Here is a 12,631-nt window from a genome sequence, read left to right on the forward strand (position 1 = left end):
TTACTCTAAGTCGTCTACTTGTGCCAACTCGGCGAACCTCAAGGGCGGCTATAAAGCTACCTCCAATCCCGCCCCACAAGCCGCGCGCTCGCCCGCTCCGCAAAGCCCGCAGCTCCCCAAGCGGTGCCGGAACCGCTAGCCCGGCATTCCGCCACACTTAGGAAAGAACTCTCAGGAACAAGCAAATATTTAATAAACAAACTGACGTCACATATATTTAATACATCTACTGTTAGCTAATCATGCCTGAAAAAAACCCCATATACCTAGAGTCTCTGACCAGTAAAAAAAGCAATTTAGCACCAAAAGTGTGTTTGGACTAAAAGTTTTTCAACACAAACTGATCTCTAATTTTTGAAGCAGTAGTTTGGGGATTAACTGGGTTTAGCAAGAAAAACAGCCAGAGCTCTGAGATTAATATGCCAGTCTCAAATTCCAAAAGAACAGCTCCAAAAATAGGAGAACAGATAGGGTCTTGGGTTTTCTTTCCTTTTTTTTTTTTTCTTTGCAGAGAATGCTGTTGTGAAAACCTCTGTGCTAGACACTAGGAGGTTTAAGTCAGTCAACAGCTTCCTTTATTCCTAAACATATCATAAAGAATCTATGGGAGTAGAGAAAGCAGGATTAGCTGAAGAAAGAGGCAAGTTATTTTACAAGGCTATGAAGAAAGGGAAGTATTTCTGGAATCCTCTTTTGTGAGCTTCCAGCATCTCACTCTACAGCATACTAAAATTAAGAATATAAACAAATCTCTATCACATCTATGTTCATTTTAATCCGCTCTTCATATTTCCAATGATTTGCTATGTCCTTCCACCTCATTATGATGATGCCTCCTCATCTTCAAGGCTTCCTGTGATGGTGTCCCTCCAAATATTTTTTTCTTTCAGCTTTCAATAACACACAAGGTGGTCTACTACTCCATTCATCTCTAGGTTTCTCAAGAGACTGATCCTAAAATGGCTACAAAGGGCTGCAGAGAAATTCAGTCTTGTGGTTAGTGCATTCATTTGCTCCCTGGGTGCAATTAGTATCTACAGTATAGCTTACCAACATACCTACTAGTCAGCAAAGCATGCCTACACTCACCCCCTGCACCTTTTAATAGGGGTGATCACCAACAGAAAGAAGTAAGATGACGGATGAAGAATAAGTATGAATTACAGGCAGATCTTGACCTACAATGTTTGGAGTTACAATGTTTATAAATTAACACCCTTTTTCGAATTTGATGGCAGTTTCCACTTTACGATGCTTGATCTGACACCATGCCACACCAGCGAACAAGTTCACTGCATCACCCATCTCCCTGGAGAACGTGTCCAAACTTCCTTGGACACTTTCGTTAAGAAAGCAGCCAAGACTCCTGAGAAGACTCGAGCCAATAACCCTTCAAAAAGCCCAGCAAAGTCACCTCAGGGAAGTCCTTCCAAATCAATATGATTGCTATTTACAATAGAAATACATTAATGTAGCTATATTACTCATCTATCATTGACTGAGTACAAAATTCTGGGTTATTTTTGGTGAAAATAAGATATCAGGCCTTGGTTAAGGAACCAATCCCCCATTTATAACATTGTTTCCTATGGGAAAATTGGTTCCAAGTTACAACATTTCGACTTAAGACGTGGCTTTCAGGAACCAATTGTGTCATAAGTCCAAGGACTGCCTGTACAGTGGCACTGAATTCTCATCCACAGCAATGTTCTGCAGACAAAATGTGGAGGGGGGGAAAAAAAAAAACCAACAACTCAGAAGCAATACTTCAGCTATTCTGACACCGATTTCTCCAGAAATGGCCAACAATACTAAACCACACCAGCTCCACAACCCCTTGTTATTCTCTTAACACCACTTTTTATTGCCAGGCACGTCTCTGTGACTTCCATTAAAAAACAATTCTTTCATCTTGTGTAACTAGCAGCTTTGTTCTTCAAACCCCACATTTAAAGCTAGTCTTCCACCACTGACCTGGGTTTACAGCAGAGGTTCTCAAACTGCGGACTGCAGACCACTCCTGACCCAGGAGCTCCATTCAGGTGGTCCACAAAAAGGTTGCAGAACAATCAAGAATATCTGTACTTGTAAGGTAAGACTACTGAAATTAAAATATGAGTTGTGTGCTTTGATTTGTACAATAAAAAGAGTTTATTGAGTGGTCCACCAAGACCCTCAGCAATTTTCAAATGGTTCACAAAAAAAAAAAGTTTGAGAACCACTGGTTTAGAGGCTCCCACTGATCAGTACAAAAAAAGAAATCCTTCACCCATATCCATTAAATTAATATGACAACACAAATTAGTCATCCTGAAGTACAAAACATCCCTACCATAAATGTTATATCATACCCATTTGTGATGCAATACCTACATTCCTAGTACAGAAAAGTAAACCTGGAGAGGGCAGACCCTTGGCTCTCTTCTTGAGGCATGAGGGCCAGTACAATTATCCTGCATATTCTTGTCCAATTAATCAATCACAGGGTCTCTATCCTTAAGCTCACAAGAAGTCTGCAATCTTTACAGATGCCAAGGGGTTTCCAAACTGAGGCTGCTGGGATGGGTGTCACTGTGAGCAGGACACATTATCTTATCCTTGTCTCTCCTTTACACTAGCCTGCCATGACTTGAATTAGAAAGAAAAAAAATGGAGATCAGTGTTCTTTGATGTTTAGGATAGATAAATGCCACCCCGGTGTTAAAGCCCACAGTGCTAGTTTATTTCCAAAATAAAAATGATAGAGCTATAACAATCTTGCCAATTACTTCATTAGTGAGGGAAGCCAGGGTTACAAATGAGGACTCTCCAAGCTGGATACTTTGCAGCTACTTTGCAAACATTCTCTGCCACTAATTAGCTCATTAGCAGTATGCATTGCCCGTGTCTCTCCCTATCCACCAGCGTCTTTTGTTGGGAGCAATCTCCGGCTGCTCTCTCCCAGTCGGTCTCTCCTTTTTGGGTTTAAATGTCCAATTGGGGTCAGGGCTTGTGGTTAGTTCCCACCCCTACCCCGTACCTTATCTGAAGGGTACTCTCTCTCTCTCTTGGTTCCCGGCATCTGCTTCCCAGTGCCTCAGGATCTTCCCGCACTCACCAGTGCAGCTGAGATTCTCCAAGAGGCAATCTCCCTCTAAGATTGACCTGCCGCCATTCTACTGAAGTTCCACACCCCCAGCAGTCTTCTGAATTGCAGGTCTGGCTTCTTTTTCCCCCTCTAAAGTCTCCGTCATTCCTCATTCATCTTCTTGTACCTGAAGGCAATCAGTTCGTGTCCTGCTGCCGTTTTTTTGCTGGTTTTGGTGGGCTAATCACCCGGTCTTGTATCGGGTGTGTAATTCTCCCCACTTGGCAGGGTTCAACATCGGGTCAGTCTGGCCCAACCTTGCCTAACAGGGCTCCTGCCCGAGTCCCTGTTACAGTCACCATATGTGTTTAGAGCAAGGGTGGGCAATGTATGGCCTGTGGGGAAGCAACAGCAGCTCTGAGGCTGTGTGCCAGGCACCGTTTGCCCAGCCAGGTAGGAGGAAAGCTGCAGATTGGGCAGGTCCTACCTCAGTGCCTGACACTTCAGCTCCAGCTCTGAGGTGGGCAGAATGGGTGGAAGGCAGCAGGGAGCTGGAGCCCCATGCAGTGGGGCAGGAGCCACCCAGCTGCAGCTCCCCTACAAATGGTTGGGCATCTGCTGACCAGTATGCATCTCCAGAGCTTCACTGTGTTATCTGCTGCCCAGAGCAGCCTATCAGGGACAGGGGAGGAGAAAGAGAGGCAGGAAGAGCCAAGCAGTATCCAGGTTGCTGCACCTGTACCAGAAGACTCCTCACCAAGAAGCTGTACATGCTGGCCAGGGCCAGGGCCATGTCATCTGATGGGCACAGAGTAGGTGTAGGCAGGGAGTACAGCGTGGGCTACCCTGGGCAGAAGCAGGTAGAGGTCAGCCCCATGCAGAGTGGCATGGAGGCAGCTGCAGCCCTGATTGGGGGGGGTACCTGCAGCAAGCTCTGCTGCGCATGCCCCCTGTTCCCCCTCCCTCCCTCCCTCCACCCTCAGCCAACTCCCAGGACCTAGTACACAGGCAGGCTCCCAACACACCTGCAGCCTCCACATCCCCTACCCCACCTACTCCCCCACACCCCCCACTCACGCAATATACAAGACTTTATTTTGAGCTGTTGTGCAATGGCCTCTATATATACCCTACTCAAAAAACAAAATTATTTTTTTAAATAAAATTAAAATGTGTTATAGTAGACGTTTGAGTTTTAGTATATGATTTGTTTTCATCTACAATTTGTTAAAATTTTATATTCTGAAAGATTGTGTGTGTGGCCCTTGACAGCTCACCACAACTCAGTAAACACCTGAAATATTTGCTCACCTCTGGTTTACAGTATAACTTCAAGACAGGGATCTTTTCCATTTGTTAACCATAGTGTTTCAGAGTTAAAACAACTTAAAAGTCAAAAGGTTACAGAAACTACATTTTTGACTGAATTTGTTTCCAAAGATTCAGACCTCCATTTCCCTTACTGTCCCACTTTGGCCAGGTTGAACTTTTTCCAGCAGCATTTCAAGGTTAGAATCTGTTAGTACAAATTCCTATCATAGACTGAGTCTTGGAATCCAGGTTTGTGATCACAAAAGCCACTATGAAAAAACAGCTATACTGAGAATTGGAAAAGAACAACAGAAGCCATAGGCAACAAAAAGAATGAATGAAATGGAAATCCATGGAAAACATGGGGTACATTCTGAGGTATAAAAAATACAAGTCACAACATGGATAATTGATAAGAACCTGTTGAATTTGTAATCAAATGAGGGTATGACATGGAATACAATAGGGCAATTATAAAGATGCTGATGAACTACCTTCCAGACATTGGAGCATACCTATTATATCAAACTATCCACAGCAGAATTTCTTGGTATGAGATTACTTGAATTGCCGTGTTTGTAAGAAAACAAATAAATTATAACACTGTTATAATTACCCTATAGTTTTGTTAAATTTTAAAATTAACATCTAATGTTAAAAAATCCCTTAAATAAAAAAAGGCTTTTAAAAATGGGTACGGAAATTAAAAGTCAAATTCAATGAATGCAATAATTTTTAAATATGACATTAAGGATCGTGAACAAAATACCATATTTAAAAATAAACCATATAAAATTTTAGCATTTGTAGTTTTAACAATTGCGAGTTGCCAGTGAATATTCTACAAGAAAGGGCATCAAATAGCAATCTAGGTACAGCAAAAGCTGTGTTATTCGGCACTTTACCAACTGGAAAGCTCCACTATCAGCATTTGTCAATACAAATTCTTCCTTCAGAGGGATGTGGAAAAAGCTAAACCAGAAGTCCCACTTCCGATTTCACTGCCATGAGCTGAGTCCCACTTCTTCCTTGTGGACCATGGCCCAGGAAAAAACAGCCTGCGTGGGGCCGCCCTCCCTGTCTCCCAGCACACTGATGCCAGGGAGTGAAAGCCCTGGTGCACCAGATGCGGCATATTTGATTAATCAGCATCCTCCATTCCCAGGGGAGGCCGGATAACAGAGTTTTTACTGTGCCTGATTTGTATATCCAACAGAACTCTAAACATACAAATAAACATAGTAACCATATAGTATGTAATTGGATCCAAGTAACAGGATCCTCTAGAAGAAAGGATTATAAATATAAGGTTATAGGTTGTATTGCATAGCAAATATTAAGGAATAATTATCACTTGAAAGTGATTATTCTTATTTAGCATCCATCTAATGCAACAGCTGCTTCAGATGTCTTTACATAGTCTTAACTACATAAAATCATGCAAAAACAGTATTATTCCAATCTTGATGTAAATCGCTGTATTGGATCTTCCTTTAATTGTGACAAACAAAGGTAAAATCAGACGGCACTTTGTAGTCAGATATTAATATCAGAAAGGAAGAGGTTTTGGGAAAACAGAAAATTTTCAATTATGTGGACTGTCTTACTACTAAAAGGAAATTACTTAGAAATAGTTCATTTGTTACCAAACATATAATTCCCAGTGGAAAGTACAATAACCATTCTCCTCTGAAGTTAAACACACATTACTACTACTTATAAATTACCCATTTATTATCAGTCAAAAAACAGAGATTGAACAGGAAATCTTCAGGATGACTGACCATTTGTTTGGCCATTAATAAAGTTTGAGGCACATAGGGTGCCGAATATCTTTGCTCACTTCAGAAGAGATTCTGAAATGAGGTGGGCTTCAGAATCTCTTCTCAACAATTTGCTTGGAAAAGCAAGAGAAATGACAAATACGTTAAACTCAGCCCTGGCATCAGAAGCTTCATCAACTTTGAAAAAAAAAAAAGAAAATGTATTTACAATCAAAGATGATATAGATTTCATAGACATTAAGGCTGGAAGGGACCTTGCAAGATTATCGGGTCCAGCCCCCTGCCCAAGGGGCAAGAAGTCAGCTGGGGTCAGATCACCCCAGCAAGATAAGCATCCAAGCATTTCTTAAAAGGTATCTAGAGTAGGTGCTTGCAACACTGCTGGGGGGAGTCTATTCCAGACTCTGGAGACTCAGACCGTAAAGAAATTTTTCGTTATGTCCAGTCTAAAATGGTCTTCCAGCAGTTTGTGTCCTTTGCAGGCCTACAATATTAGGCAAGAAACAGCTTTCATGAAGAGTATATGGTGATAATGTAAGTATTAAGGGTTATTTTCAGAAATGGGAGATAAGTAAGAGATATTGGCTGTGTACAAACATTAATTTCTAGTGTTCTTAGATTAAGAAAAAAAACAGTCCTCCAGCTCCAGTCAAAGCAGCATCCCATCTATTTCCAGGACATCTAAGATTGCTGTTCTAGGCTCAGAAGTGGACTTTGACACAGCAGATCCCCAAGAACTAAAGAGGAGATCTGAGGAACAACTTTAGCCAGCATTCTTCTAATAAGTAATGGAAACCAAAAGAGAACAGGAATACTTAACTCTTGACATGATACTTTCTTATTTACTACGCTATCCAAGGAAGACAAGTTGAAGAAGAATATACAAACCCAATCGGTTAAATGAGATGTCCACCTTCAGATATGAGAAGCATTGCATGCCTGAGGAAATGCAACAGCAAAAAAGTTGCTACTGGAACTGCTAAATTGAAGTGCGTTTCTCCACAAATAGTTGTTCTGAACTCACTGACTTTTTATACCAGTTCTTCAAAACATAGTGGCTAAAAAAGAGTCAACTTGAGGCTCCTGCATGTTTGGCAGAATGTGGAGAGCACTGGTCTTGAGGTAAGAATGCCTGGCATTGCCTTACCAGCTATCATATATACTGCTTTGAATAAGTCGTTCTTTATCTGGATCATGGAAGTCAAACTGAAGGGAACAGTTATATTCTTGTGTAAATGACTTTTAGGGCTTCAGCTATTCACAAATCAGACCCTTTGTGGGCCTCCCAACACTGAGGCTCTCTCATGATTTTGGTGAAGGGAGACTACAACAGGGATAGATTTCCTTTTCCAAGTGCAGTGATTGTGACAGAAAGAAAGTGTACCTATTTGTATCAGAATCACCAGCAGCCTCACTATAAGGAATATCTCCCTATGAGGAAAAAATTGAGGGAAAAAAAAGAAAACAAACTACAAGAAATACAAGATTACCTCTCTGATAGAAATGCACTGAATAGTATTAGGCTGCCTTCTACTTTGGAGATTTTGCTGGGAGGAGAACAAGACCCTCATTCTTGGGGAAGCAGATGTTCAGATATACCAGCTCTCTGGACAAAACAAGGAAATTTTTTCTTGGTTTAAAGTAGCCCAAGATGCCAGGAGAAGTAACTCCATTCTAGCCAAGTTGGAATAATGCTGTCTTGACTGGAAGGTAATCCATCAATTACCTCTTCCCTGTCAAAAGCAACCATGACCATCACAACTCAAAACATCTTCAGAGGTAGCAGAGGAGGGGTGAAAGGAAACAGCAACATGCTAAAAGTGCCTCTGCTCAAGCAGAGAGCAAAGAAATTTGTTGAGATGTGCATACGTGTTCAGGAACAAGATTCCTGAAGAGAATTAAGCCTGAGATGAGATTCTCCTGGATATCCAAGTGTCTTGACTTCTGAATTAATAGGTTAAAAAACAAAGAGGTTCAAGAATTTGACAACCTCCCCAACCATTCCTTTTTGGGCACCGAAATAGCAGGAATGGACTGGTTGATAACACAGAGGTAACTACTCAGATACAGATTAAAATTAAGATACAAATCGTATCTTGTCTCTTCTCGAATTTAACAGATCAAGAGGAGTTTGTAGAGTTCACTGCCTATCTACCCCATTCCTAAATAAGCTTACCCTTTACTATTTTTCTATTACTATATTATTATTACTAAATTTCAAACCCTAAAGTTTAATGTAATGGCATGATCACCAACAAAATAGTGAATAAAAGGGGACAGACTGCATTATCTATAACTGGAAGGATTTTTATTTCAAAGACTATTTTCTTAAGACTTATTTTTTAATAAAATATTGTATTCAGAACTAAAATGAACTTGAATTAGTCTCAAACTTTTTGTCCAATTAGTTAAGGAGTCCAAGCAGTTAAGGATAGAAAAAAAAAAGTCTTAATTTAGTCCAGTTCCTTAAAATGAACTATTTCCTAAAGCTTATTTTCTTGTTTGTACAGTGCAAGTTCAGAAACACCAAATCCTGAACCAGGGAACAGTCTTTGTCTTTTGACACGTTGTAATAAGATACACAACTGAATAAAACAGCATTAAGGTTACAAAGTAAAGCATTCAGGTTATAAATGTCAGAATAAAAAAAAAAAAAGTGCTCCCCCCTGCATTATGATACTGCCTTTCATTCTATGACCATATACTATTCTGTTCACAGGATCACCACCTGGTTTAGCATACAACATGGATGGTTTGCCATTTAGCTTGAATTATCTGACTATATTTAAACCAGAATGAACATTAGCAGCTATGAAATCTATTTTTCCAACACTAAAAGGTCAAGTTAATATTAAATGACAACTAAGTGAGACATATTGAATACGTCTAATTTGCAACAGAGGATACTTAAAGGTTTAATTTTAACTTCATTCTCAATTTAACCACTTTATTTAGAATCAGTTCTGCTAATCTAACTCCAAGAGCAAGGCTCTAGGCAACAAAGAAGACTGGCTAAACTGGATCACGCTTATCTTAGTTGGATGTTATTTGCAGATGTTATCAACCATGGGCAACTGGTGCCTCCTGAGTCAGAGGCCAGTCAGCAACCATACCCAATTGTCCCCACTGGAGGGCAGGGAGAAGAATCCCCCCAAGGCCGAGCACACTGACCCAGAAGTGCCAGTGGCACACCCAGACGTGCCGGGGCACTTCTCCTGGGGCCCCTACCCCCTGGCTGGTGCTCTCAGGGGGGGCACCAGCACTCCCACCTGCCTGTTGTCTAAGTGGGGAATGTTGGTTGTCAGGGGATGCACATGCACCACCTACACGTCGCCACTGTTGTCAACAGATTTCAATCTCTCCACTTCAGCCATATCTTAACTAATGTTGCACTGAGCTCGCTAGAGCTAGGGACAGAAGTGACACAAACCGGTTTAAGTGATCAGAAACTGGTTTAAAACTATAACAGAACATAAGTTCAGTGCACATGAACCAGCTTCAAAATGGCCAAAACTGGTTTAAGATAAACCTTGTTGAAAGTAGCATCAGACAGTTTATGAAACTTCTGTCCCAGACCCATTCCTCGTTTAAGTTAAATCAAAGTCCGCCAGCATCCCAGCATGCTCTAACATCCCACATACCCAGCAGAGGATCTGAGGCCGGTACCACCGAAGTTCGCTACTGTAACACCTGAAGGAACCACTTGCCAGGTTCTACTGCAAGGAAGAATACTTGTAATAAACTTAGGGATTACTATTAAAAGTTCACATGATACCAAACTGGATAAGGGGTCATGTCAATCCTTGTGGGTCTCTGGTAAAAGGAATATTAGGGGCAACACCCTGGGCTCCTCAAGTAGAGGGGAAGCCAAAGAATCCTCTTACTAAAACCCCATGAAAACTAAATCCAGTGCATTTCCTCTATAGATTTATGGTCAAGTTGTAGTCAATTAACTTTAGTTGCGGTTCTTTCCCTGCCTACTCTCTAATTTTATTTCTTGTTTTGCCTCCTTACCCCACACAATTATTGGGGGGGAGGGGTAAATTTAAAAAAAACAGCCCTCCCAAAAAAACCCTTTTCTGATTGTAATTAGTGCAGCTTTTATTTATGTTTGACATCATTATATATTAATCACTCATACCCACTTCTTATTTCTTTTTCCAGGACCACTTCCCTCTCACATTTTCAGCTTGACAAGGACTTTCCTCTACTCTTTGCACGTCTGCTAAAGTACCAGTACTATAACACCTTTTTTTCCAATGCAATAGCCTATCACCAGAGAGTGAGTAGGTACAGAAAAGTCCTATGCATTACTTCCTATGAAGCAGAGGCTCTAAACTAAGAGGATACACATTATTTCCCCAAGGCACAAGGATGCCCATTTCCCCTTCTTTAGATATGCTGAAGATTCCAACAATTTTAAGATTCTTTGTTTTGCTCACCACAGCTGTCTGAATACTAAAAAAGCAAAGAAGCATATTGCAAGTGTGTGATCATGTCATCTTCCAGCAACTGCAACCTATGAAGGATATATACCATATTGGAATACAAATTGTGATTGCAACCTGTAATGGAGGTAAGCCACATTAGTATACATGTTGCTACACCAGCTTACAAATACATTTAGACAATAACTTACTTATTGAGTTTCTCTAAACTCTTTTGGGCGTTATGTCTCTCTCTCTCATATGCATTTTCTACCTCTTTGAACTCTTTCTTGATCATTTCCAAATCTGAGAGAACTTCTGCTTGGCTGGCTTTTTCCACTTGTAAAGCCCCTTCAAGGTCTCGAACCCTTAACTGCCAAATGTTAAGAAAGTAATTAAAGCAAGTTGGATAAAAAGCATCATTAATCTTCAATAATGTTTTATTTTGCTGTTATAGTTTAACAAGAATTATTCTGTAGGACATTCATATGTATGCACATAGACAACGAAAGTACTGAACACAGACAACATACGCAAGGATATGACTACATAGAGGGAAAAAAAACAAACTAAACCACAACAAAGTTTGTAACTAAGGAGAAGGTGCTTCTACTATACTTCGGTTAAATCTGTATTTTTTTTTAAATATACTGGTAAAGTTTGTCAGGAAATTTCTACCCTTTACGTGAACGTGATACTCATGGAAGTGTGGGATTAATAGAAAAGGTCAGAGTTCCACAGAATGCAGAAATATATAAAAATTCTCTATATATTAACTAAGAAGACTTCAGTAGCTTCTGCTTGGTAGACAGACTGACAGGGAAAAAAATCTCTAACAGCAAAATAATTTTGCCCTCTGAATTCCTTTATATATTGCAGAAAGAAAAAGGAAAACACATTTTCTAATAATGTAGTGGTCATAAAAAATAAATGATTGCAGCAACAATTAAGGGCCACAAGAACCAAAGCAAAACTGCTTGCAAAATGACAGTAGTTAATCTGTTTTCATTCTATATGTTGACTAAGATATAAAAAATAGCTAGTAGCAAAAACAAAGTTAGATTTTTAGCTTCAGTTTTAAAAACAAGAAGTGTTAGATGTCCTTACCTGTTATTTTAATATAGGATCATTAAAATGACAGTTTATTTTTTCCATGTTTTCTCTTTAAAATACACTGAGATTAACTTAACTGTATATGCAAAAGATAAAAACAGTTCCCTCTTACCAATCAAATCTGAAAATTTCAACAATATGTACTATGTTTGCTCACAAAACTACTTTTCATCACTATCAACCAAATCCTATAATCTTGTCAGAAGTTGAAATGAGCTCTTTGAAAAAGCATCATTTTCAGGCAAAAAAATGAAAGAATTACAATTGCCCCACCATGAAACAGTTGATCAAGAGCTTTCAAAACTTCATCCACTTCTATTGATAATGCCTCACAAAACATAATTATAATAGTAAAGCAATAATTTAATACTAAGAATTCCCTCTAAATAGGCATTGGGTTTGTTTTATTTAAATACGATTTCTGATTATTTTCATCTGCACTGTAGACCTTGCCAGTCTTCAAATGCTTTCATATATTAATTCTACAGTCACTCACAGCCACCTACAATACTAAGACCCAATTTGGTAAAGACACTTGTGCTAAAGATAACCCCGTGCATAAGAGTTATTCTATTCAACTGGAATTTCACTCCAAGTTAAAGGTTTACAAGAATTTTTGTGGACTTGTGGCTTTAGCAACTTTGCAAATATTTGACACTGGTTTACCTGAATGATTTCAGAATTGAATTTGGATTCCAGATGTGCTGCTCTCTCTGCTTCAATGTTTTCTTCTAACATCTTTATTCTCACTGTAGCTGCCTAGAAAGGTGTTTAAGTTAAAAACAAATGTTAAAAATAGTTTTATAAAGTGGTTCTTAAAATGGGTGTGCATGTATATTCTAAAAGCCTGAGTCTGTCTGTCTCTCTGTAACACTTTAATCGCACTCCGATTGGCTGACAAACAACCAATCAGAGCGTGAAGAAGCATT

General features: G+C 39.7%; 1 protein-coding gene across 5 annotated transcripts in view; it reads right to left on the bottom strand.

Annotated features, from left to right (window-relative positions):
• Positions 1-12,631, bottom strand: part of CCDC171 (coiled-coil domain containing 171) — a 304,988-nt gene that overhangs the window by 226,279 nt on the left and 66,078 nt on the right. For all 5 annotated transcript variants that reach the window (XM_019555118.1, XM_019555120.1, XM_019555115.1 and 2 more), the window contains 2 exons: positions 12,369-12,461; positions 10,802-10,962 (listed from right to left, as the gene is read on the bottom strand). In XM_019555118.1, the coding sequence (XP_019410663.1) occupies positions 10,802-10,962; positions 12,369-12,461 (254 nt within the window). The remainder of the gene's footprint in view (positions 1-10,801; positions 10,963-12,368; positions 12,462-12,631) is intronic.

Source organism: Crocodylus porosus, unplaced genomic scaffold (genome assembly GCF_001723895.1).
Source record: "Crocodylus porosus isolate Cpor-Errol unplaced genomic scaffold, CroPor_comp1, whole genome shotgun sequence".
Lineage (NCBI taxonomy): Eukaryota > Metazoa > Chordata > Crocodylia > Crocodylidae > Crocodylus > Crocodylus porosus.